Source organism: Pteropus alecto, unplaced genomic scaffold (assembly GCF_000325575.1).
Source record: "Pteropus alecto unplaced genomic scaffold, ASM32557v1 scaffold88, whole genome shotgun sequence".
NCBI classification, from domain to species: domain Eukaryota; kingdom Metazoa; phylum Chordata; class Mammalia; order Chiroptera; family Pteropodidae; genus Pteropus; species Pteropus alecto.
This window is the reverse complement of record NW_006494611.1, coordinates 11,740,031-11,765,863: the sequence shown is the minus strand read 5'-3', so window position 1 is coordinate 11,765,863 and position 25,833 is coordinate 11,740,031. Positions and strand designations below refer to the sequence as shown.

At 33.6% G+C, this 25,833-nt stretch overlaps 1 protein-coding gene across 4 annotated transcripts in view; it reads left to right on the top strand.

The window, feature by feature from the left end:
- LCOR (ligand dependent nuclear receptor corepressor) overlaps positions 1-25,833 on the top strand; it is a 112,249-nt gene that overhangs the window by 66,453 nt on the left and 19,963 nt on the right. For 3 of the 4 annotated variants that reach the window (XM_006925917.3, XM_025042343.1, XM_015599890.2), the window contains 3 exons: positions 4,037-4,169; positions 8,787-9,074; positions 11,938-12,031. In XM_006925917.3, coding sequence (XP_006925979.2) covers positions 4,037-4,169; positions 8,787-9,074; positions 11,938-12,031 — 515 coding nt within the window. Of the gene's footprint in view, positions 1-4,036; positions 4,170-8,786; positions 9,075-11,937; positions 12,032-14,683; positions 24,155-25,833 lie in introns of those variants that run through there. The other variant, XM_006925918.3, reaches the window with a different exon arrangement.

The window sequence follows — 25,833 nt, the reverse complement described above, 5'->3', positions numbered from 1 at the left end:
GGTGATGTCAAAAGGTCTTCCCCCACTCAGCCTTTACGGAAGAGTGGAAGTCTGCTCCAGAAGCAGCAGGCTGATAATAACTGGCTCCCAGTTGCCTTGGGCCAGCCCTCATTCATAGGCAAAAGTTCTGTGCCAGGAGGGGCAAGTCATCTAGTTCCTGTGCAGTGGCACATAGGTTCTTCTTAAGGAAGAGGCAGGCCTTAAGAACAGAACTCTGTAACTTTCCCAAGGGAACTGACTTTATTTGAAAGAGCTTGCAAAAAGATATTGAAAATGATGATGATCTTTGTGGTGAACAATTAAGAGAAGGCTAGTAGCTCCATGATAATAGTAGCAACAAGTGAAATGGCAAACAAGTTAGAAGTTTAACAGAATCAGAAAAAAGACAACTATAAGAAGAACCCTCCTAGGATTGGAGCTGTCCTTAAAGACTGGCAATACCCTGCCCTCACAAAGAAGGTCCCGCTTTTATTGGATCAAACTGTGGTGTAATTTATCCCCCAGATGTGGAAAAATCAGTAGAACAGTTTGTAGTGGCTAACAGGTAGGTGTTTGTTACTACTACAGGCAGATCAGCCAGAAACTTATAAAGGGAGCGACCCAAGAAAGAAACTGCCAGAGAGAATCCGACTGAACTCAGTCATTCCTGGTCAGCAAGAGACTGGATGCATAAGACAGCATCCTCTGAGAAAGTGATATCAGAGGCTGCACACTGCTGGGTAAATAGGCTTCAGTAAACTAGAGATAAAGAGGGACATTTTCTAATGAATAAAGGGTCAGCCTATTCGAAAGAAATGCTTAAATCCTCAACAACAGAGCCCCAAAATGCATAAAGCAAAAATGCAACAGAATTGAAGGGGAAAACAGATAATTCATTAATTACAGTTGGACACATCAACATGCCCTTTCGATAATGAAAAAAGCATTTAGGCAGAAGATCAACAGAAATGGAAGATTTAAATAACACTATGAATCAACTAGACCTAATACATCTATCTGTAGAGCACTCCACCCAACAAGAGCAAGGTTGCTGAATACAGTTTTCTGTAAAAATTAGTTATATTCCTATAAACTAGCAATGAACAACCTGAACATGAAGTTAAAACAAATTTACAGTAGCATCAAAGAGAATAAAATAGGAATAAATTTAACAAAAATATAAAAGACTTGTACACTCTAAATTGTAAAACATTGTTGAAGGAAATTAAAGAAGATATAAGTAAATGGGAAAATATCCCATGTTTATCGTTTGGAAGACTTAGTATTAGGAAGATGGCATTACTCCCCAAAATAATTTGTACAGTCACTGTATTCCTCATCAAGACCTTAGCTGTCCTCTTTGCAGAAATTGACAAGCTCGAGCCTGAAATTCATATGAAAATTCAAGAGACCCTGAATAGCCAAACAGTCTTATAAAAGAACAAATTGGGAGTACTCACACTTTCCAGTTTCAAAACTTACTACAAAACTACAGTGATCAAGATAGTGTTACTGGTGTAAAGATAGATATAACGATCAATGAAATAGAATTGGAATGTCCAGAAGTAAAATTTATGGCCAGTGATTTTTCACAAAGGAAGTTGGATCCCTTTCTTAAACCATATACAAAAATTTACTCAATGGATCATAGACCTAAAAGCAAGTCCAAAAACTATAAAACTTTTAGAAGAACACATAGGAGTAAATTGTCATGACCTTAGGTTAGCCACTGGTTTTTCAGGTACAATACCAAAAGCACAAATGACAAAAGAAAACAGGTAAATTGGAATTCATTAAAATTTAAAAATTTTGTGTTACTAACAGTAGCATTAGTGAAATGATAAGAAAGCTCCAGATGGGAAAAAGTGTTTTCAAATCATGTATCTGATAATGGAGTTATATCCAGAATATGTCAAGAATTCTTACAAATTAACATTAAAAAAGTAAATAACCCAGTAAAAAACTGGCCAAAGCATATGGATAGATATTTCTCCAAAAAAAGTATTTAAATGACCAATAAGGACATGAAAAGCTGTTCAGCATTAGTCAGTAGGGAAATGCAACTCTAAATCATGAGATACTACTTGTCATGTGCTAGGATAGTGTAATCAAGAAGATAACAAGTGTCCATGAGTCTGTAGAGAAATGGAACCCTCACTGTTATAGGCAATATGAAATAGTGCAGCTGCTTTGAGAAATGGTTTGGCACTTCAAAATGGTAAATATAGTTAATGTACAGTCCAGAAATTCCACTCTTAAGTATATTTACAAGAGAAATGAAAATACACATGCACACAAAAATTTATACACAAATATTAAAAGCAGCATTATTCATATCATAGTAGCCAAAAAGTAGAAACAATCCAAATGTTCATCAACTGATGAATGGATAAAATGTATATTCATACAATAGGATATTATATGGAAATAAAAAGTACTACATGCTATAACTTGGATGACTTTGAAAACATTCTGAAGTCAGTCACTAAAAAACCAAATATCGTATGATTCTATTTATATGAAATGTCCAGAATAAGCCAGTCTATAAAGACAAAGGTCTTATAATGGTTGCATAGGGTTGGGGCAAGTGGGAGAATGTAAGTGACTGTTAATGGGTACAGGGGTTTTGGGGACAGGGAGAGAAAATGTTCTAAAATTAGATCATGGTGGTGGTCCCACACTTCTGTGAATATACTAAAAATAAACATTGAATTTTACACTTTAACTGGGTAAATTGCATAATATGTGTATTATATCTCAGTAAAACTTTTAAAACAAAACATAGGTGTGACTATAATCCATATGAACCAACTAAAAGTAATCTGTATATTTCAGAGTCCAGGCTGATAAAATTGTTAATAGTTTGATTCAAGAAAGAACATGTAGCATCTGCCTTACTGAATGCTAGGTTAGTTGCTCTGTGTTGATTTAAGTAGCTTGACTGCTACATAAAATGTAGTTTAAGTGTAGATATTTTGTTGAGAGTCTTACTGAACTAACTACATGTAGGACTAAGGAGTTACAGTTTATGACATGTAATATGTTTTTTAAAAATCACTAAACATTGAAATGACATTAATGTATAACACCATTGAGAATTTTATTGGACTATTTAATTAATACAGGCATACCTCATTTTATTGCACTTGGCTTTATTGTAGTTTATGGGTGTTATGTTTTTCACAAATTGAAGGCAAGGCCCTCTCACCAGCAAAAAGATTACGACTCACTTTATTGCATTTGTGAGAAACCTAACCTCTGCAATATCTTTGAGGTATGCCTGCACCTGTTCCTGATGCCTTTTCAGTGTTAAATCTATATCAAAATTAAATTATTTTAATTGTGATTCATTTTAAAAGGTTAACTTTCTTAATAGTTTCTTTAGTCCATAAGAGAGAAAGTTTTCAAACATAACTATAATAAAGGTTTTTGTAATGATTTATAAAACTTAAGATACTTTGTTTAAAAAGTTTTAAACAAATGTGGCAAACAATACGTCCTATATGGAAATGTTAAGGGATCATTATTTTAGTTTGAGTATGCAAAGGATTTCTTCATATGTGAACTATTTGTTTACAGTACATAATTGATGCTACATGTGTCTTTACAAAATATGTATTTTGGTTGTGCTGTTGACGCAATTTGGGTGATAGGAAAAATCATAACTTGTTGCAGATATCACTGAGTATATTCAGAATCTTTGAGGAAATCGTTTGTGAATTATATATAACATGCCTTCAATGTCTGAACTATCACTATAGTGTAATAAGAACCATTATATTTGAATGCGCAAGGAAATTTTTCCTTTAGTAATTACAATTTAATTAGCATGTACAAAACTCACAACCAAAAAACATGGATAAAAACCACTCAGAGTGTATATTTATATTCACTTTGCTTTTGTGGAGATAAATTTTATCTTGGTTTGAAGCTTTAAAATATTTTAATTAAATCCATTTATGTTATCTGTTAACATTTGTGTTTGATTTCGCATTTGTGCTTTTGATACTGAATGGGGAAAGATACTTGTGCAAATATGTCACCAATATTTTTGCAGGGACACTTAGTCGGTCTGGATGAACCAGCTTCGGAAGCTGGGCAAGAAGCTCTGCTTAAACAAAAGCAAGCAAAAATCATTCGATTCGAGAGACAAGCAGAAGAGTTCCTCAATGCAGTCTTTTATAGAAAAGGTTGGTTCTAGTAAACAATGACTCTTAGCATCTTTCTGTCTTATATAAATCTCCTTAATATCAATGTCATTTTTTTAAAGTTGCTTTAAAAAATATTTTTCTTTACTGATAATACACTTTATAATTCTTTATATTTCTTTGGTCAAGTTAAATTTGGAATAGAGTTAAGACAGCCCTCTCCCTCCATTTTGCTCTGAAGTGATGTTGCCATGTAAGTTTTAGTTAAATAGTTATTAAAATTATTATGAAAGTCTGAAAATTGTAAGATCTCAGTACATGGTATTTTGTGAGGCAGATTTTTTCACATGAACAGTCACTGTTTTTATCACTGATAACCATAAAACCAACTAAAATTTTAGTAATTTCTCACTGAAATACTATTTGGAGAGAAAATGTACAGCTATATCTTAAAATTAGATATGCAAGCCTTTTTTTCTCCTTGATATAGTCTTTTATTTCACTAAATTTTTAAAATTTTTAAAATTGGAAAAAGAAAGTCATTATTATAAAATAAAACATTTCCCCATACATTTGAAGTGGCATTTAATAACTCTACCTCTTATGTTTTTCAATTTATCTTTCTCCTTGAAATTTATCGGTTTGTTTTACATTTTTCTCTATCCATAAAGCATAATTGCTATCAGCCAGACCTTCAGGAAGCTTCCATTCATATCCATTCTAGTGAAGAGTCTTTACCTTCAAGATATTCTTTCTAAATGGATTTGTATTCCCTAGGTATGCCTTTCCTCTAGTTTCAAGATGGAGGTTACTATGACAGGTTCTTAAAAAAAGTTTCCTATAAATTCTTGATAATCCTGAATGTTCTTATTTAATCTTCAGCAGAGTCAGTGATTTCATTTTCTTTAATATTTCTTCATATATATTCTAGTTTACACTTATTCATCTGGAAATGCCCTCCTTTCCTCTGAAGTTTGAAAGCGGATGTTTGCCTGTACACTAATTAAAAGGCTGATGATAAGTGTTGATTCTAATAGATTGGTTACTGTTGGAGACCAGCTGGGCTTCTTCTTAATGTAATCAATATTTTCAAAAGGGAATATAAGGTGAAGTGTCATATAAAATTAAGAGATGCACGAAATTATTGTGTGCATTGAAAGTGGCACTTTATTTTTCTTCCATTAGATCCCTAGACAAAATTAAATCTTTTAATACATCCTCACTTCTTTTTTAATAGCCTTTTGCACCCTCTGACCTAAAGCTCTCAACCAAGGCTCCTGTGCTCACCTTATCCCAATAGAGTATCCTGAATTCCAAATTTATGTTCAAGGTATTCTTAGTTTCATGAACATTTGATTGTTTTATTAAAGGAAATTAACATTTGAAGTATAAGTGACTGGATAGATCAGTTCTGTCAGTTTATTAACTAAATGAATGTCTTTACAGCTCCTCTTTTCCTCTCCTTTAGGATGTGTACTGAGTCATAAATTTAATCCTCCAGTAAATATCATTAACTGAAAAGATGAACTCCTCTCCCTAACTTATATGGAGGAACCACTTTTCATCCATTCTGCATAGAAGGAGTTAAGATCAATCATAAGCAGACTCCTAAAGAGAATTCTAGCCTACTTCTCTACTATTACCATCCCTTTGTCATGTAGGAATAACTTACAGTGAGGCTTTTACAATTTTACTTGGAAATTAAACTTTCGGAAACATAGCCTTTAGGGGAGGAATTCTTACCTTGGAATCAATCTTAGAATAAACTTATTTAAAATTTTATGGTAAGGTTAATATTGTGTATTTAATACTGGCATATGATGCTCAGAAAAGGAACTATTGCTTTGCAATTAGAAGTTCTTCCTAGCTTTATATATTAATATTATTTTTAGATATTTTATTACTCCTCTTGGACATGTTTCAAAGATGAACATTAATACTCTCCAAATTAATACCAAAAATGTTTAATGTCCAGAAATATGACAGACAATTTAGTCCGAAGAGACTATTTTGTTTTTAATAAATAATTTGGATATTTGAATTTGTCTTTTACTTCCAAGTATTGCAGTTGTATGTTATAAATAATTAGGTAGAAACTTAGATGCAATAAAAGTAGGTTTTTGTGGTATGGACTGAATAAATTCCAATTTAAGAACAGTATACCTTCCATAACTATCATAATCATATTTCTTTTCAGCTTGTTTTGTCACATTTTAGAAAATTTGACACTTTTCTAAAAATTGGATTCACATTTTTAAAACATGCAAGTGGCTGTGAGGTAGCATTTACATGTTTTTCTGTACTTTTAATTTTGATCTGATTTGTTGTTTTTATTTGAATCAGTTGTGCATGTTCCCCTAGGCATGGCTAGGTTTATAGATGTTGTATTTTAAGTGAAGGAATGAAATGTGTTCAACGTACTTTCAAAAGACATAGAAATTCAAATGGCAGAGATGACATCAGTTCATAAACATGAATTGTGTTTCATGATTATGTTAGCCATTCAACACAGAAGCAAAAATATGCTGCAGCCATTTAAAGCTCAAATTTAAAGCAAAAATATGCTGCAGCCATTTAAAGCTAAAAAACAAGCAGTTTATGGTCTTTATCATAAAATATTTGACTCTTACAAATCTCTTAATTATATTTATTAATCTAGTTAAACGCAAGATCTCATAAATTACTTCATTTTGCTTCCTATTTGGAAACTTTCTTTTCTATGTATTATATATTTCCCAACTTTTCAGGGGGAAAAATACACTAATATATTAAAACTTGAAATTATATACAGTCTTTTCATTTGAAGGATCGTATGCTCTGTAAAAACATGGATCTTAAGTGAAAAGTTAAATGAATATTAATTTGAAACCTCAGTAGGTAGAGATTTTAAAAGCAGTGTATGACTGAAATGTTTATTAAAACATTTAAGGTTAAATAAATATCTAACCACAATGCTGAAAACCTGAAACTAATATAATCTTGAATGTCAACTGTAATTAAAAAAATACATTTAAGGAACCATTGTCAGTGATTGTAGCAACTTCTGAATCTTACCTAGTTGAATACCTTTATCCCTATACCATCTTGCACGCTCAGAGTATAGAGAGGAAACTTAAAGTCAGAAATACTTCTTAGTAGCAGAAATGTTATCGGTAGAGCAAACTTTGTTATTAAACTTCAGAGAATTAAATAAATATTCTGACTTTATGACCATCTTCTGGTATTAAGTATTGTCCTTCAGAAAAGAATCGTCTGTTTTTAGGAGTCCTATGAGGTTTGGAGGTGTGTGTGTGTTCTTTGTGAAGATTTTAGGTTTTAATAATGAGTCAGTTTTTTTCCTAAGTTTATAAATCAACCTACATTCCATACAGTTTCAAAATATTATGGTAAAGTAATTTACCTTCTCTAGTTAATCTTTCTTTAAAAGACCAAAGAAACTCTGGTTTTCTGAAAACCATCTTCTAAAGCCTCAGAAGTGTGAATGGGGAAGATCGCAGATGGAACATTAAGATCGGGGGTAGGGGGGAGTTTTAGTCAAGGCTCTACTATTAATCTAGCTATAAAGATGTGAAAAGGCCACTTACTCTTTAGATCACATTTCCTTTATTTCTTAAAGAACCGTCTGATAGTAATTTATTTGATCCATTTCTTACTCAGCTAATATGAATGCATACTTTACAGCAGGCAAGATTAGGTGCTGGAGTATACAGTGGTAAACAAACATAATTTCTGCTCTCGGGAAGCTCAGACTACCTGATAACGTGGTAATGAAAGAGATGTGATAATATATTTATACAAAACATTTTCCCTTTTATTTTTCTCCATTTGACCTGCAAGGTCCCTTCTAGTGCTGAAAGTTTTATGAGTTGATGAATTCATATAGTCTTTATTTTAAAGTTAACATTGATTAGAAATCGAAACTTAGATGTTTATTTCATTATTTCTTTAGAGTGTATTTAAAGAACTCATGGAAAATGTGTGTATGATCTTAGGCTTTTGAGATAGAGCATTTTTAAACTTCTAGTCCAAGAATTCTAAAGTTATGGTCCCCTGACCAGCAGTATTTGAAAACTTGTTAGAAATGCCTTGAGCTCACCCTAGAACTGCTGAGTCAGTAACTGTGGGGATAGGACCCAGCAGGCTGTTTTTACAAGCCCTCAGAATGATTCTGGTGAACATTAAAGTGTGAGAATTAAGTATCCTTTTATAATGTTGGTATGCTTTCAGTCTGTGACAGAAAGTGAATTAAGCACTTATGAACTGAGTAATAAATCCAGTCTTTAACAATTCTGGAAGAAATGGCTATAGATAAATCTAGGGGGAACTAGATATCTATAGATGGTAAATGGGGAAATAATTATTTCATAAAAGAAGGATTTGGGGATTTCTGTGTCAGGTAAGTGATTCTTGCCCATAAAGATATACTATTTGTCTCTTTGATTTCATAATCCTGGGGGAGTGTTTAGAAGTAATTTCAAGAAAAGTTTATTTTTTTAAATCTGCAACTCAAGCTTAGAGATTAAAAATACAACTATGAGGAAATGCTATTTTAGGATATTGCATTTTAAGAAAAAAAAATGAAATTTTATGTTTGCTTGAAAGCTGTCTATTTTTTAGTACATTGTCCCACTTTAAAAGTAAATAAATCTTTGTTTACAGACAGTCCCTGGGTCTCCGACCCCAGTATTCCCCTAGTGGCCCGTGAGATCATGCAGCGAATGATCCAACAATTTGCTGCTGAATATACCTCAAAAAATAGCTCTACTCAGGACCCCAGCCAGCCCAATAGCACAAAGAACCAAAGCCTGCCGAAAGCATCTCCAGTCACCACCTCTCCCACGGCTGCAACTACTCAGAACCCTGTGCTCAGCAAACTTCTCATGGCTGACCAAGACTCACCTCTGGACCTTACTGTCAGAAAGTCTCAGTCAGAACCTAGCGAACAAGGTATGGTTTGATGTCAAGGTCTCCTCTGTCCAATCAGAATACTTTAATTTGGGGAGAAAAAAATTATTGGTAGGTAGGGCACCAGTAGCAATAATAGGCTAAAAACTAATGTGATTGTAAAATTATTGCTGACTCTGCAGTGATAGAGATGAAGTACAGGTAAAGTGGTTACCTTACCCATCAGTAGTTCATAGTCACGATTAATGTAAAACCCAGGAAAATTAAGTGGTTACAGTTGTTAATGATCTTTAAGTTACTTGATATTTATATAAGCAATTTATACTTTCAAAAATATTGTCATATCCACTGTTTCCAAAAGCCCTATGAAAAATTAAGTTTTTTCCTTTATCCATCAATGTTCTAGGATTAGCACCTTTCTGATAATAAATATGTCTTGTTAGGTAGAAGTTATACTCTGCAAATGAGATCATAAGGCAAAAATGTATTTTTTGCAATTTAAAAAAAAACTCAGGGTTAGACAATAGACACATTTCAGGCCGTTAGGTGTATTCAATATTTAATCAATACATAAAAGCATACATACATGTACTGTATTGTGAACTAACCCTAGAGTATTTCTGAAAGGTAATTTGTTGGTGAGAATCCTAATTAAGTGAAGAGGTTAAGAGGTTATCAGTATCACTCAGCAAATATTTTTTGTATTTGAAAAGTTTACTCTCTTAAATAGATTAAATATGCCTATTGCTTTGTGATCTCATTTTACCTTTAATTCACAAAGATGAAGTGAACATTTCGACTCTGCCATTGTTTGAACCATAAAAAATTGTAAATTGGTGGTCTATACTAATAAGATTTTATTGTCTCATAATATTCAGAAAGCTTATGAGATGTTTGGGTTTATTGATGAGAAATACATGTTATTTTTGCAAAGTAAATAAGTTTAATTCTTATAAAAAACCTTTTAAATAACTTCTTTTATTGTAAGTAATTTATGAAGGATTTACACTTAATGGACTGGCTTTAGTTGCTTATTAAAGAATTTTTTTTAGTTTTTCTTTGCTTTTTTTCTGTTTCTGTGTAGTGAACAACAATCGGAATCTCCTAAGTTCTAAGAGATTTCCTAGCAGACCTCCTAGTTGTCCTGTGTTCACATTGATCAGTGTACCTGGTTACCATAGTTGCAAAGTTGGTTCTTTTTTGTTTTATTGAGGATTGTTTTCTTTACAACAATGGTAGTTTTCATTAAAATCATTACTCAAAATATGCATTAAAAATTTCAAGTTTACAACAGAAGAATGACAGCATAGAGGTTGTTTTGAAAGTATTAATAATGAAGATAAACATACAAAGATAACACTTAGCCTAATTTAACTTCTTATAGCTCAGATTATGCTTAAGAGGTATGTTGTTTTGACACCATGCTGTTACCAAGAGAGAAATTTGAACTAGATGATAGGATTATTTCAAATGAAATTAAAAAATTTTAATTATATTTCCCTAATGGATTTTAGTGCTTTCCACTTATATCACAGTATTTTTAGTGGTAGATTTAAACTATGTTGCCTATTTGATTAGATAGATTTAGAAGTCTTTAAATAATACTGTCTTTTGTTGGAAATATTTAAGCAGTGTATTTGCATGTTAGATAACTAATTGGATTAGATATCTAATAGGATACTTGATTTTATACAATTACAATTATGTACTTAGAAATATTAGTGACTCTAAAAGACAACAGTTATTCTGTATGAGTGTAGGCTTTTTTGGTTTATAAACTCAATTATATATTTCTAACAGCTTGAAATAAGGAGGGACAGTACCTTCAGACATAAGTCCTATGTGGATTCAATATTGGGGTGAATTTTAACATAACTAGATAGCAAGGACTCCCTGCTGGCCAACTGAACATCAGAGATGCATTGAATATTATCTTCCTCTGTTAATTTTGGACATAATGGCAACTTTAAAAGTTGTCCAGACTGTGAATTTTCTCTTCTGGACATGTCTATGAAGAGAAAAAGTCTTTGTGGGACAAGAAAGTCTTCTAATTATATGTCCTAAAAACATGAATTTGTGATTTGGTATAGCTTCTGTAAAAAAGATCTTAAACCTCTAGGCTCTCATAGGTATCAAGACTTCATTCCTTTTTTTTTACAAATTTATAATAGCTTGTTAATTGAAAAACTTTGCCTTCATAAATATCAGCAAGGGAATTTTGAATCTCTGCAGATTTTTCCCAAAAATTTGACAACAAATACACAGTTTTTTATAGATGTGTCCAAAGAATAATTAAGATACATGCACATTATAAACAATTAACAACCGATTCATCTTACAGACTCTCTTGTATAGCATATACATGTAATTTAACCGTATAAACATATTTTATACGGTTTTAAATTATGTAAAAGTCGTTTGACTTTTACATAATTTAAAATTTCCTAAGTCTAGTTGTTATGTACTTTTAGTGTTTCAGGTAGACTTAGCTCTCAAGAAATTGTTTTATGATTTGTATGACATTGTAGCATTAAAAATTCATATGCTTTTTGATCAAGGTAAATTTAGAAAATGAAATCTAATAGTTTTATCGCCGAACCTCATACTGTGTAAAACTGCTGTTTCTAATATCTCACTGTATCTGCAGTGATACGCTTTACCTTTTTTTTTGCCCTATTAAAATATTTAACACTTGGAGATATTAGATATAATAAACTTTGCTAAATTTATGTTGCTTCAGGAGGAACAGTGTCCTGATTCTATTAATGAATTGATTTCATAACTCACATTATGGCTAGTTTATCTGCGTAATTGACTGGGCCTATTGCTTTGTTATTTTAACCTATTGAGTTCACATTTGATTCTAGTTTTTAATATCCTCAGGTGTTTCTTTGTATCTCTACAGACGGTGTACTTGATCTGTCCACTAAGAAAAGTCCATGTGCTGGCAGCACTTCCCTGAGCCATTCTCCAGGCTGCTCCAGTACTCAAGGGAACGGGTAAGGGAAAATATTTGTAGCCTTCCACAGTTTTATAGGGGACATTTTATCAAAGATTGATGCCAGTCTCCCTTGTATGTTTTAAAAATCCTTCAGGATAACACTCTTGTAGATGAGCCTTCAGTAAAATTATTTTCAGTTCATCAGACTAGTGAAGCACAGTCTGTGAAATCTAGAATTGATTAGTATAGATGAATTTTGCCAGTTTAGTACAATTAGTAAATAATCAGGAATATAATGAGAATGCCTTTGGATTTTTTGTTGTTGAGTGTTCTGGAGTGTGCCCCAACCTTAATAATTCCAGAGTTCATATGTAAAGGCAGTATTATGTGTGCTGAAGTTGTTGAATAAAAATTGGGCTCCAGTATTTAACTTGGTATCTCTAATGGAGAGTGGGGGGTGGGGGGAGGAAGGAGAGAGAAGGAAGGAAGGGGAAGGGGGAGAGAAAGAATGAGAGAGTGTATGTTCACACGAGAGAGTGTATGTTCGCACACGCATGTGCTGTTTGTTTATTTCTTGTTTGTTTTGGTTTGGTTTTGTTTATTGATTTGAACTGCAATTTTAACTCTGGCAGTTCAGAAAATATAATTGTATATATTTTTTTCTTTTTTTAAGTAAATAAGACTGGTTGTAAATGTTGATGGATGACTATCTTCTGCTGCCAAGACATTATTATATGCTTAGTTTTGATAACTGATTTTTGCCGAGTAAAGTGAATTTTCTGACTATATAATTTTACAGTGTAAGACTTGTCTAATTCTCCCTCTATGTGTACATGATAACCATTTAGAGAAATCAGGTATCAATGAAGATGTTTAGGTGCCATATGGGAAAGGTATTTCCATAAAACTGTTGTGAGCAAAAAATCAACTTGATTTAGATGTGAAAAATAACTTCAGTAAGTTGAATTAGTTTAATATTTAGGTTTGTTTAACTTTTAGAATATCAGCATGGGGAATGGAATATCAACATAGGTGGTGAAGTGATAAGTCAACACTAAATGGACTAACCTTTTCAGCTTACTCTGAATTACCTTCAAATTAAAGGATTTCTTTACTGCCTTCTAAATTGATCCCTTTATTTTCTCTAAAATTCCATCATTTTCCTTTCTCTGTCCTCTTCTATTTAGTCTAAAAACTTATTAATTTAATTCATTTTGCATAGTTTACCAGTCTTTTTCCTTAAGCCCTTTTCACCATAGTTTTTACTAGATATAAGTCATCATGATCCCAAATCACTGGGTTCCATTTAGACATCAGAAAACTTGAGTTATATAATTACGGACACAGGTAGGAGAAGCCTAAGTGTGGTCTGCATGAATGAATCCCTTGCTTAAGATTCACTTTAAACTTAGCCGCCAGGTCCATGTATTATTATATGGTTGAAGTTGTTGTGTTTATCCCTCTGAGTGGAAAGAAAGTGGTTTCTATGTGGTATTGTTTTCTGGGTGACAGAAACACCAACAGAACTGTCCATCTTTTAGTTGAATATTTATTGTTATCCTTATTGTATTATTTACTGTTAACAGCACAGAGTCCCTGTAGACGTTTGAAGTACATAGCTGGTTTATCATTACTTCTGCAAAGTTCCACTTTTGTGCCTACTTAATGTAATCATTCCCCTTGGGCATGCTTTACCAGTTGCCAGTTTTATCATTGATGATCTTTCTCTATTGTGAAAATGAAAACCTTATGAATTAACTTTGTGTAAGTAGTAGACTTTTTAAACAGTATTTGAAAACTGTTCACTTGAAATTGCAAAATTGATGTTTGGTATTTTAAGAAGAGAAGTTTTTTTAAAACTGCTACAAAATTATTTCTATACCTGCGACAATAATTATTTTCAGTAGCTAGAACTTAAGGAACAAATTTTGGGGACAATAAAGTGCAGTTTCTTTAAAGCTTGGATTATTTCAAATGGAGAATCAGTGGTACTCATATATCTGCAGTTAATAGTGTTTTAAAATGAAGAAGTGTGGTAAGTTATAATACAATGGGTGTTTTGGTTTGGGGTTGTTTTTTCCTCTTGGGGCTTGTAGCCATATTTTTTCCCACGAGCAAAATAAGAAATGTTATTTGGAGTTGTTTGATTTTTGGTAATGAGCATAAACTTGTTTGCGAGATAAACGAGCAATTATCTGTGGGTTCCACCAATGTAAATGTTTCCAGTTTTATAGCTGGTTGTCATGAATGTTGGATATGTTGCATTAAAATAATTTGGCTTACTCTTTTATTACTGTACTTGTTTAGTGGTAACGTCACATTGGTTAAACAATTCTGTGTAGATCTATGGAGACTTGATGATTACTTTGTAATTAATAATTAAGGTGCTATTTTCAGACAGTTGCGCGAAACTTTTTCTCCGAAAATTTGTGAACCCAACCAGAGACCAGCTGACAGGTTTAATTTTTCTTTGCCCAAAAAGTTCCTGGTTTTTTTTTTTTCTTTTTTTCCTTTTTCTTTTTTTGTGAACATGTTTTAAAACTAACTGCTGAGACCATTTTTTTTTTAATTTTAGAGAAAAATAAATAAATAACACAAACACAAAGTGATGTTACCCAAGCAAGGCCTTCTAATAAAGGAGTGGTCCCCTCACCCATCCCTCCCTACCTGTGCAAGTCCTGCTCACATCAGTTTCCTTCCATCCAATTAGGCGACCTGGGAGACCCAGCCAGTACCGCCCGGACGGACTTCGGAGTGGTGATGGGGTACCTCCAAGAAGCTTACAGGATGGAGCCAGGGAAGGTTTTGGACACTCCACATCACTCAAAGTTCCATTGGCTCGATCTCTGCAGATTAGTGAAGAACTACTGAACAGAAACCAATTGTCCACAGCTGCCAGCCTTGGGCCATCTGGATTACAGAATCATGGACAACACTTAATATTATCCAGGGAAGCCTCTTGGGCAAAACCACATTATGAGTTTAACCTCAGCCGAATGAAGTTCAGGGGAAATGGTGCACTCAGCAACATCAGTGACCTTCCTTTTCTTGCAGAAAACTCTGCCTTTCCAAAAATGGCACTTCAAGCAAAACAAGATGGAAAAAAGGATGTGAGCCATTCATCTCCTGTAGATTTAAAGATACCACAAGTTCGAGGAATGGATCTTTCTTGGGAGTCTCGCACTGGTGATCAGTACAGCTATAGCTCTTTGGTAATGGGTTCACAAACGGAGAGCGCGCTTAGTAAAAAATTGAGGGCTATTCTTCCAAAACAAAATAGAAAAAGCATGTTAGATGCTGGACCCGATTCTTGGGGCTCAGATGCTGAGCAGTCTACCTCTGGACAGCCATATCCCACATCGGATCAAGAAGGAGACCCTGGCTCCAAGCAGCCTCGGAAGAAAAGAGGGCGTTACAGACAGTACAACAGTGAGATACTGGAGGAAGCAATCTCAGTGGTTATGAGTGGAAAAATGAGTGTTTCCAAAGCTCAGAGTATTTATGGGATTCCCCACAGTACACTGGAGTACAAAGTGAAGGAGAGGCTGGGCACTTTGAAAAACCCTCCAAAGAAAAAGATGAAATTAATGAGGTCGGAGGGGCCAGATGTTTCTGTAAAGATTGAATTAGATCCCCAGGGAGAGGCAGCACAAAGTGCAAATGAATCAAAAAATGAGTAGGAATACTGTAGAGTGCCAATTACTGTACAAACTGGGTGAGCACTACTGCTATCATTGCTTGCACCTGACTTCATTTACTGTGACACTTGTTTCTTTGCAGATTTCGCATTGACTTGTGTGTACAGAGGTGAAAGGTGCATTCTGAATGTTGCATATTTTAAAATTTTCATGTGTAGTATGGCTCGGGATATTGTTTGGCCTTTTGCATGTTTCTCTACAAGAGAATTGAGTTACCTCACAGAGAACAGATACATGAAGTGGACTCCTCGCCTGTAGAGCCTGCATGCGTTTCTTTATTTTATTTTATTTTTTTTAAGTTATATTTGCCTTTATTTAAAAAAAAAAAAAAAGCCCCCTTTTAGAAACCACCTCGGTCATACTGGGAGCTTTATCACTGCAATTGGAAAAGCATCTTATAAAATTCCCATATTTTTTCTTCTCCGATTCAACTAATTGAAGGATTAAACGAAAGAAAAAACTCTTAAGAACAATGAACCTTTGAATTTAAGAAATTTGGTTATTCACTGATAATTATTTGGGTCAATTTACATTTTATGATTTTCTTCTCACTGTTAAATTTACTTAACAAATTAGCTATTTAGTGCTCACCCAGAGGGGAAGGAGGTGGAAAATGTGCACACACTACCTTCAGAAATGCTTTGGTTACTTTGTAACACTACCTTTGCTGTAATTTCATTTGGGATTTTCTAAGGGTAGAATTTGGTCTCACCAACAAGTGAGGATATAGCCTTATCTCATGGAGGACGAGCTCCGTTCTTACTCAGGAGCAGTCAGGGTACATTACATAAAATAGAGGATGCCTCATTTTAGCAAACTAAGTTTCTTTGTATTCTTAAATCTTTTTAGGGATTTGATCATGTGCTAATGACTGAATGTCGTTGCAGCAACTCGTTTAAAATATTCAAGATCTGTTTATTGGGGAATGGGAGAAATGCGAAAAGAAACATGTATAAGTAATTATAATATTGTAAAAGTGGTATCTAGATTTTACAGCCTCAGTAGCCTGCCCAAATATCTATATGAATGAAGAATCCATGTTTGTGGTGAGAGATAAAACACAACCCCAGGGTAACCTAATATGATTTAGGTTACATTTTAATTATAATTCAATCAGAAATCAAGCTTATTAGAGTTTTTTGTTTTTTAATCAGATACTAGTAGTACAAGGTGGCAGGGGTTGGTCGCTTTTTATTTTTTATTTAATTCATTGCTTTGAATCTCTTTTGGCATCCTACATAATATACCCCTTCGTAATAACTTTTTCTGATATTTGCTTATTTTTATGGTTGTTTAGCACACAGTTCAGGACCTTTCAGATCATGTTTGTACAAGCACTCCTTGAAGAACATCTAAGCTCTTTTTTGAGATGGGCTTTTAAAATTACAGTAATTAAGTTGGGAATGTTATTTTCTGCAGTTTTTTGCAAGACGAAGTGATAAAGTCCATGAAATTTAATTTTGCATTGTGACCAAATTAAAATTACTGTTTGTGCAAAACAAAATCCATACCGCATACACCCTATATTCTAATCTGCTGAGAAAGGTGGTCAGGCTCTTCTAAATGCTTAACCCCCAAAAAAAAAAAATTATTGGAGTATTTGTATAAAATGAAATCAGACTTGGAGCATTAAATTGAGGCTGATGATTTCAGGTGGATGTTAACAGTTTAAGGAGAAGAAGGTCCAGATATTCCCAAGGCATACATTTTCTCCTGGAAAAGTTGGAGCAGTTAATTAGGTTAAGGATATTTTCCCCTCAGCAACCTATGTGTTCAAAGGTTAGGCACACCATTGCTGTTATTAAAATACATGCACTGCTCACTCTTGACATAGCCCGGGCTTGGATTCCTCTTTTGGTTTGGTTATTTTGTGTAGCAGTTTAATCAGTAGGTGACTGAGCCTGTTTCCTCTTAGCTTTCTAGTCTTGTCAACAGAAAAAGCAGTTTGGATGCAGAGCAGTATATAAGTCTGCAGTATTTTCTAGCCTAGCTAGAAGTTGCAATAAAAATACTCTATGAAATATATGGTTTTCATCTGCAGTTGAAGGAAGTTGTTTAAAGTTTGCTGAAAGCAAGGGGCTAAGCTTATGAAGGAATGCCTCCTTTGTTCCACACTCAGTAATTTGTCACACAATTAATTGTAGCCATGGTGCCTTTTTGCATGATGCTTGGGCAATTCAGTAGCCCAAGATTGCTGCAAAAAGGTCCTTTGAGCAATTAATTTGTACTTGCTTTTAACCCCTCTCAGAAAGGTTATCATTAAAGGCCCATTTAAAAATTTGGCCCTAAAAGTTCAACTTTTGTAGAGTTTTACTGTTCAGAGAGGTTTAATCTTTTGTGGTAGTCTATAAAGTGATGTATGAGTTGAGTTATGTAAATTTTGTCATTGTAGTGTACATGGAGTGATCATTTTACTAACATAAATATTTTCTATGTGTGTTTCAGTGGATGACAATCGAGCAGCAGAAGAATGGTGTGCCTACCCTTTAATGCTGCAGTTTAAATAAGAGAACTTGTATTGTGTCATTTCAGACTGTAGGCTGAGAGTTGTAAATAGTGAAAATTTGAGTACTTCTATTATTTGTTTTGGTTAGAAAGTGAATTTAAAAAACAAACCAAACTCTAAACTTTCTCAGATTAAAAGTCCTGAGACCTGAAGATTGTAATATTCATGTCTGTGAAGCTTTTAAACAATACACTTGAGATCAGTCATGACTTGATAATTCAGGTAGATTTTCTTTTCCAAGAAGCTTTTGAATAAGCATATTTCCTCCAAAGGTCGGTCGGTCTCTTTTTTTCTTTTTTAAGTGTAGATTATTTTAAAGCACTAATTGCATTACATTGGTAACTGCAATATAAAATAGCCATTATTGTTTTGTGAAGCATGGTTGAAATTTAGTGGTCCCTTTTAAATTTCATGAGCCTCTCAAAAAAAAAACTTTAAAAAAATTACAGAAAGCTGCTGAATATTTCAAAAGATATATATTTTACCTTATTGTAGGTTTTGTAAAGTTAGTTTGTAATATTCAGGTGCACTTTTAATGTTAAATTTTGTGTTCAGAGTTCCATTATACCATATGTTTCTTGGAGGTGGCTCATCACATGGCTGACTGTCAGTCTTGGTGCCGCAGTGATCCCTTAATATTTGATTTCTCTCTTGATTTGCCACTATTCTGTATTGGCACTTTCAGTGTAGATATTCTAGTTTGGGGACGTCCTCATAAATGTGTAATAGAGATTGGTCTATTCGCATGCTTAATTTCTGCTAATCAGAGTTTTGCATGGTCCAAAAAACAGTTGACCATTTTTGTGGTATGGGAAAGTATAGTTCACAACGGTTTTTGTCACAAAAGCCTTTTCTCATATTTTCCACTAGATGGATGATGACATACTCAAACTATATGATATTACTCAAACTGTTAGGAGATAATGTATTTAAAATCAATTCTTACATTTTTTATGAGAGAACATTGACATAGGGTATGTAAGCCATGGCACTATAAAATCAAAAACACTAATTATCTGGAAGGGTATCTAGTTGGTATTTTAAGCATTAGCTTTCTCACTTCTGAGACAGGAGAGTCAACAGGCTTGACAGTAATATGTTATTTTGTTCAGTAGGCTTACAAGTGACTCTGAACTATGTTTGTGATGAGCTATACACTTATTTCTATTCCCCAGATACCATGAAGGACAAGGTCTTTTTCAGGAAAAATAATTTATATTTGTGTATAATACTTTTTAATATTAAGTTTGTTGTTGTTCTGAAGTTTAGATGTTGCTTGATAAACCTTTACTGCAGCAGATCATGAATATGAATAAGGCTTTGTGTGATAATAGGGGTCCTTAAGTGAAGTTAATTACTGTTTGGTTCTGGTGAGCAAGCTCAACAAGTGTGAAGTGTGTATTAGCTTTATTTGGTACACTTTTACTTTACAATATTGAAGTGCTTTTAGAACTCTGGTTATCTTATATAAACCGTTACCTCAAACAATTGGCATTTCTATTCTCCCAGCATTTTACCTGAGCTGTAATGTGAGCTATATGGGATCAGATAGTAAAACAATAAGGCACAATGAGAAGTTTAGTTCCTGATTTACTGGAGAGAACTCTAAATTAGGCTAAAAATAACTACCTGCAAAGGCCCATATCATAACTACCTTCTCTCATTAGGCAGTACGTAGCAACCTTGGAGCTGCTAGCAAGCTACGTGTTCTCCACCTGCCCCAAGTAAGCACATGGTGCAAGGCCTGCTTCTAAGCCTTTGTGATTCTCTTACATTTCATTGACCCATAATATTGAAGCTTGGATTCAGTTAGGTATTTTTATAAAACAAATTAATGAGTCAGCCCAGTGTCAGAACCAGAAATTATTTTGAATAGTTACAACAGATATATGACAGTTCAATGTCATTTTAACAAGCTGTTATTCCTATAGATTTAATTTTGAAATCACATATTTTTGCTTTCGTAAATATTCTTTAAATTCCAGAGGTGGTTTTCATATGAACCACCCTTTTCTATGTATTCAGGTTGCTGTCATTGGTAATAGAATATGGCAATATACTGAATTGTTCCACTTAATCTTCTGTAGGAGACATTGAAAGTTATAGGTTAAATTTCGATGTTCATGAAGATATCAAAGATTGCTTTCCTTGTTACTTTTTCATTATAATTAGGTCTTCATTAATACTATGGTCAGGCCTGTGTTATTAAAAGCTTAATGGCTTTAGCCAGACAGCCCATTTAGGAGACCATTAAGCTATGAGGATTTTTTTTGATCTAATTGCTTTCAAACTCTACTGAAAAAGAAAAGTGTAATTGTGGTACAAGGAATACAGACCTCGAAAGTCATCTTAAATTTGTTTGTTTGGGTTTGGGTTTTTTTTTTTCGGGGGCGGGGGGGATTTGTTCTGTCCTTGAGACTTGAGTAGGATTTATGAACTTGGTGACTGAAGGGAAAATAGAGGAAATTCTTCGCATATCCCCTGTCTCTTACTCCCAAATAAACTTGCAGTTCAGTTGCCTTTTACAGTAGCAGATATTAGCCGTGTAGCTGTGTGCCCTAAGTGTTATGAAGGATATTGGGGGAGAGGGGTGGAAAGTAGGATGGGAAAGTATGTAGACTTAAGAAAGCCTAAAGATTCTGTCCTACAATACTAAAAAGGAGTTGCAGGATGGATAATGTGGTAAAATTGGGCCGTCTTCATTTTATAGTCAGAAAAGTCTTTTAAAAATGAGAATCATTGCTAATGTTGATTTGACAAACAATAAAATGTAAATTCTGCAACTATTTGGGGGGTAATTTTAAGGTTTCCAGTTCATATAGAGCTGTGTCAATAAAAGCTGAAAAGCAAGCACTTTTAGTTAATCATAGATTTATTGGATGTTGCAGATATTATAATCATAATATTTAATCTTTATTGTTTGAATATGGAAATGAACTCTTTACTCCATCTTGAACTGTCATTGAACAGGCTCAAGATGATCTTTTCAACACTGGAAATGACCCTACACACATACCAAAAAAGAAATCTAAAGCAGTAAGACATTTGAAGATCCATACCTCTTAGACTTTTTAGATTTATCTTGGGAAAGAATTTATGAACCTATAACCAGTATTAGTACAGTCTTGGGTTCCTTGTTCTGCATAATTGCACCCTTTCTCAGGTATGTCCTGAAAACATAAATTTTAAAATAATCTCTTTAGAGATTAGAGTCTCAGTGGATAGTGTGTAAGAGGACTAGGGGAGGGGGGCGGGGGGTTGGACAAAGGACACCGACACCGTAGAGCAGGGATTTTTAACATTCAATAGCCAAATAGAATTTCAATCTAGAATATTTTTACCCCCTCAGAATGAGTGAAACAGTATCTGTTATCATCTGTTGTTTGGTAAATACCCGGTGCTACACTCCCAAAAGTCTTTTCTTTGGTCCAGGTGACATTTTTTTTTCCTGCTTGGCAGAAAGGTATATAGTAAACTTTACTGTCACTAGAAAAGCACTTGTTTAAAATGTTTAAAGTACTAGAAAAGGGATAATTCAGCACTTTTTCTGTTACAACACTAAAGTCTTAATTTATCTTCAGAGTCTTAGGTACTGTAAGTTTTAGGGTGATTACTTAAAAATATAAAACATACTACATAATATGGGGTCAAATCACACATAAACCTTATTTAAAATAAAGAAAACTTTAACATTTTGTACCTGTCAAGCAATTCCAAGTGATTGCCTCATTTTCCCCACTTTATTAGCATTTTAGACTTAAGAATTTGGAATTTGAGAGGAGGTGTGGGGAAAATTCCCCCAAATGAAAAATCGTGTCAGACCATTTTAGAAAAATAAATCACTAGGAAAATGGGTAGGGATTCTCTCTCCCTTTAAGTCTTCAGGGAATGAGCAGTATTTAGAATCTTTGGCTGAAATTCAAGCCTTTTTACTGTGTAAATTTTTAATGTTAATTCACTGACATGCTTTTTACATCAGAGGATTGAAAATGGATCTTAATGTTTTTAAGTTGTGGAAGGGTATATTTCTAAAATGAGGGGGGATAATTAACTAGGTTAGTATACCAGCATTAGTAAGTTTAAGGAATTTTAGTATGTAATAGCAAAGTGTTTGATTAAAAGTCTAATCCTATATTGCTAGTCGAAATTAGTTACATTCTGATCTAGGAAAGATATAGTCATTGGATATTGATATGCTGTGCTGTCAGAAAACCAGACTAAGATAGAAACCTTTATCTGACTCCCATATGTTGCTTGTTCTGATGGGATGTATACTTTACAGCAGCTTACTGCTGCTTTGAGAAGAAATGTATAAACTATACATTTGGAGTGTTTGCATATAATTCTTTATAACCTCCACTTTAAACTGTCAGGCATTGGTATTTTATCAGTCCACACTGTTAAATAAAACTAATGTTCTTAGGAATCCAACTTGTACACACTGTTTAAAAACCCTCAGGGACAGTTTACACACTATTCTCACTCAATTCAGGTACTTTGATGCTATTCTTAAACCTAACAGTGACTTGTATTTTTCTGTTTTGCTTTTATTTCGACGTGCTGGTAGCACATCCTTGATGAATGTCAACTTAAAAACTCAGTTCAGGTATCCAGGTATAACTCAGCCAAACAGATTTTAAAGCTGCATATAACTCTCCAGCACACGGTGCCTCACACTCTTATAGTGGCATTCTATATATTCAGTTATTACTACTGAGCAGATAATATGGGGGTTCCTGTTAACAGTGTATTTAAGAATACAAAATGTGCATAAACGTATAGCCAGCACATAGAACACACACACACATACACACACAGAGTTAAAGTATATATTTTTAAATGCCACTAATAGCCAGCACAATTAAACAACATTCCTTGCTGCTTCTGAAAACTATAACAGATGCAGTTCCTTTTTGATGTGGCTCTTGCTTCTTCACCATACTACTACTAAATTCAAGCACTGGTCCTTGGGTATCTGACCTCTACATTCTAGTTTATGCAATGTCTTTAGAGAATTCTGTGCACTGGCCACTGTGATGGAACCATTGGGCCAGGAGAGCTCTGAGTTTATTAGTAGTGATTCTGCCAAAGTTGGTGTTATAACATCAGTATGTAAATGTCAAAAAATTAGCAGAGGTCTGGGTCTGCATATCAGCAGATGATTTTGTCAGTATATTTTGTAGCCTTGAAGTCCTCAATGACAACTTTCTTCGATGCAAGGTTCTAATTCGAGTGTTTTAGCTCTTTGCATCTTTAATGTTAAGACTTGTCTACTAGAGGTCTTCATTTATTAATATTCCTTTGTTTACTGCAGTACTATCTGTGGTTAACAAAATAGATTATTCCTCTGCTTTAATATTTGATATCTTACATCTAAAAGGAAATCATATATAAAACCTTTGAAGATATGGAAAATGGCATTCAGATTTCTAGAAGTTCAAAGTGTCATGCAACAAAACAGGAACCCCCTTTACTCTTATGGACCTCATTTCAATATACTGTTTACAGTTTTAACGGAATTGTATAATTTAATATTTCTCTTGTACTGTAGTTTATATTTATTTACAGAATTTTTTTTGTACTGTGTGATTTGAACTTTTTGTTCCTTGCTATGATCAATGTTTATGTAGTAGAGCACTTATGATCACAAATTAAGTTTTTTGGTTTGATTGCACTACATAAAATTTTTAATGCAGTTCTGATTTTTGACTGGACTAAAATAAGCTGTGTCTTAATGTATGTGATGAGTACTTAAAACTTTAATCCATGTGGTCCCCTTTTTTTTGCATTGTATGTCAGAAACTCTAGTTCTTTCGTGCATGTGTAAGATTTAATGGTTCCATTGTATTATTTGACCATGACATTTTGGAGAAACATTCCCAGCTGTAATGTTGTGTATGGTAGTTCTCACTGGATGCTAGACTTTTCAAAACCACTATTCTTCTAATAAATTTTGTTGTGAAAAACTGTTTTAAAAGTTTGGTATCTACTTCTTGAGATTTTTATACTTTAAAAAAATTCACAAAAGGGATAGAATTTTGAAGTGTATTGTAAATGCGCATGGTAATCAGTCAGTAATTTTTTATGATGTAATCTTTCCAGATGAAATCTCTTAGATAACTAGAAGTATGGCTTCGAAATTGTGCTTCAGTATTTGGATGCAGTACTGCCTTGTAACTCTTTGCCTTACTAATTTGATACTCCCCTGCTTCAGTTTTCTTCATTGGATTATTCACTATAAAAAATATTTTCAGCTAAACCAGATATGTTTATATTTTCATAATACTTGCTTGCTGGACTTTTTCATAATTGCTTTACAGTAAAACTTAATGCTGAGATTGCTTCCTAAAAAATATAATGATTTACTGCTCTTTTCTTGAGACAAGAATGAAAGCAACATTGTCAGTCAATGAAGGCTATTAATGTAGTTCCAATTCTTGGAAGGATGCTGGTATTTCCTTTTGCCAGACAGCAGCATATACGTTGCTCAACATGTATAGTGTGGTTTTTAGAAACTTAAGTGTATAAAGGAATTTTGTGTTGTAAAGTGATTCCTGTTGTAAAGTGGTTGGGGAACAGCTGGATTATAATGATAAAGATTAGAAATGATACAAACAATATGTTTTAGCTGCTTTTTCGAGCTCATCATATACATGTAATTAATGTAGACTGGTTGAAGTGGTTTCTGATCATTTCTAATGGCATTTTATATTCAAAAATGATGCTGCTATTGGTAGTTGGTCTACATTCTTTTAATTTTTTTAAATTTCTTTGGCTGTGTAGCTATTTCTGCCCTTTGGTCCGCTGTTTATAAAATTGGAATTTTTGTTGGTATTACAGGCTTATTCATTGGTTTCATTTGTTCCCTTTAGTTATACCACATGTTTATAAAACATTTTTCTGGAAACTTGATTAGTTCTTATAAATTTCAAAGCCATATTTGTTTCTTGTATTGTCCATTCTAAACTGGTGGCCAGGTCTGTGTAGTAGGATTATAATCTAGCATCTCAAATTTTAGTGATCCTGTCTTTAAGTTGATACTTAGTTCTTCGATTGTTATGACCTTATTTTTTTTTTTTAAGTTATTTCTTCGAATCCAGAATTTTCTTCTCTCATTGCAGTGATAACGAATTAATTCAGGGGCCCTTATGTCATAACAAGCTGTAGGAATCAGAGAAATTACATAAGGAAATGGAGTGGAAAAAATTGAGAATGGTATAGCTTTCTACTGTTTTCTGAGTTGTGGAATTATTTTTTCCTCCCAAGAACTGTGAATTCCTCTCAACAGACACTTGGAGTCCAATATAAAAACATATATACCCAATTCATATGATGTTAGATTTTGTAGCTGAAATAAGTGAAAAATCCTTTTTTTAAAAAAAGTTATTAAATCTTGAGTTTGGAGCTTTTTATAGGCATGTAGAATACTATTGTTTGTTGACTAGTTGTTTTAAAATGTAGATTATACTCTTCTAGCCAGATTTATTCAATCTGCAATATGGAGTGATAAGGGATTATTTGATACATTAAATTTCTTGCAACTTGGCGTATACTGGAAAGATCAATTTTTTTATCTGTAAAGTGAGAGCATGAGCCTGAATGCCCTTTAGATCTCATTTCATCTCATTTCAACTCTGTTAAAAATGCAAATTCCTT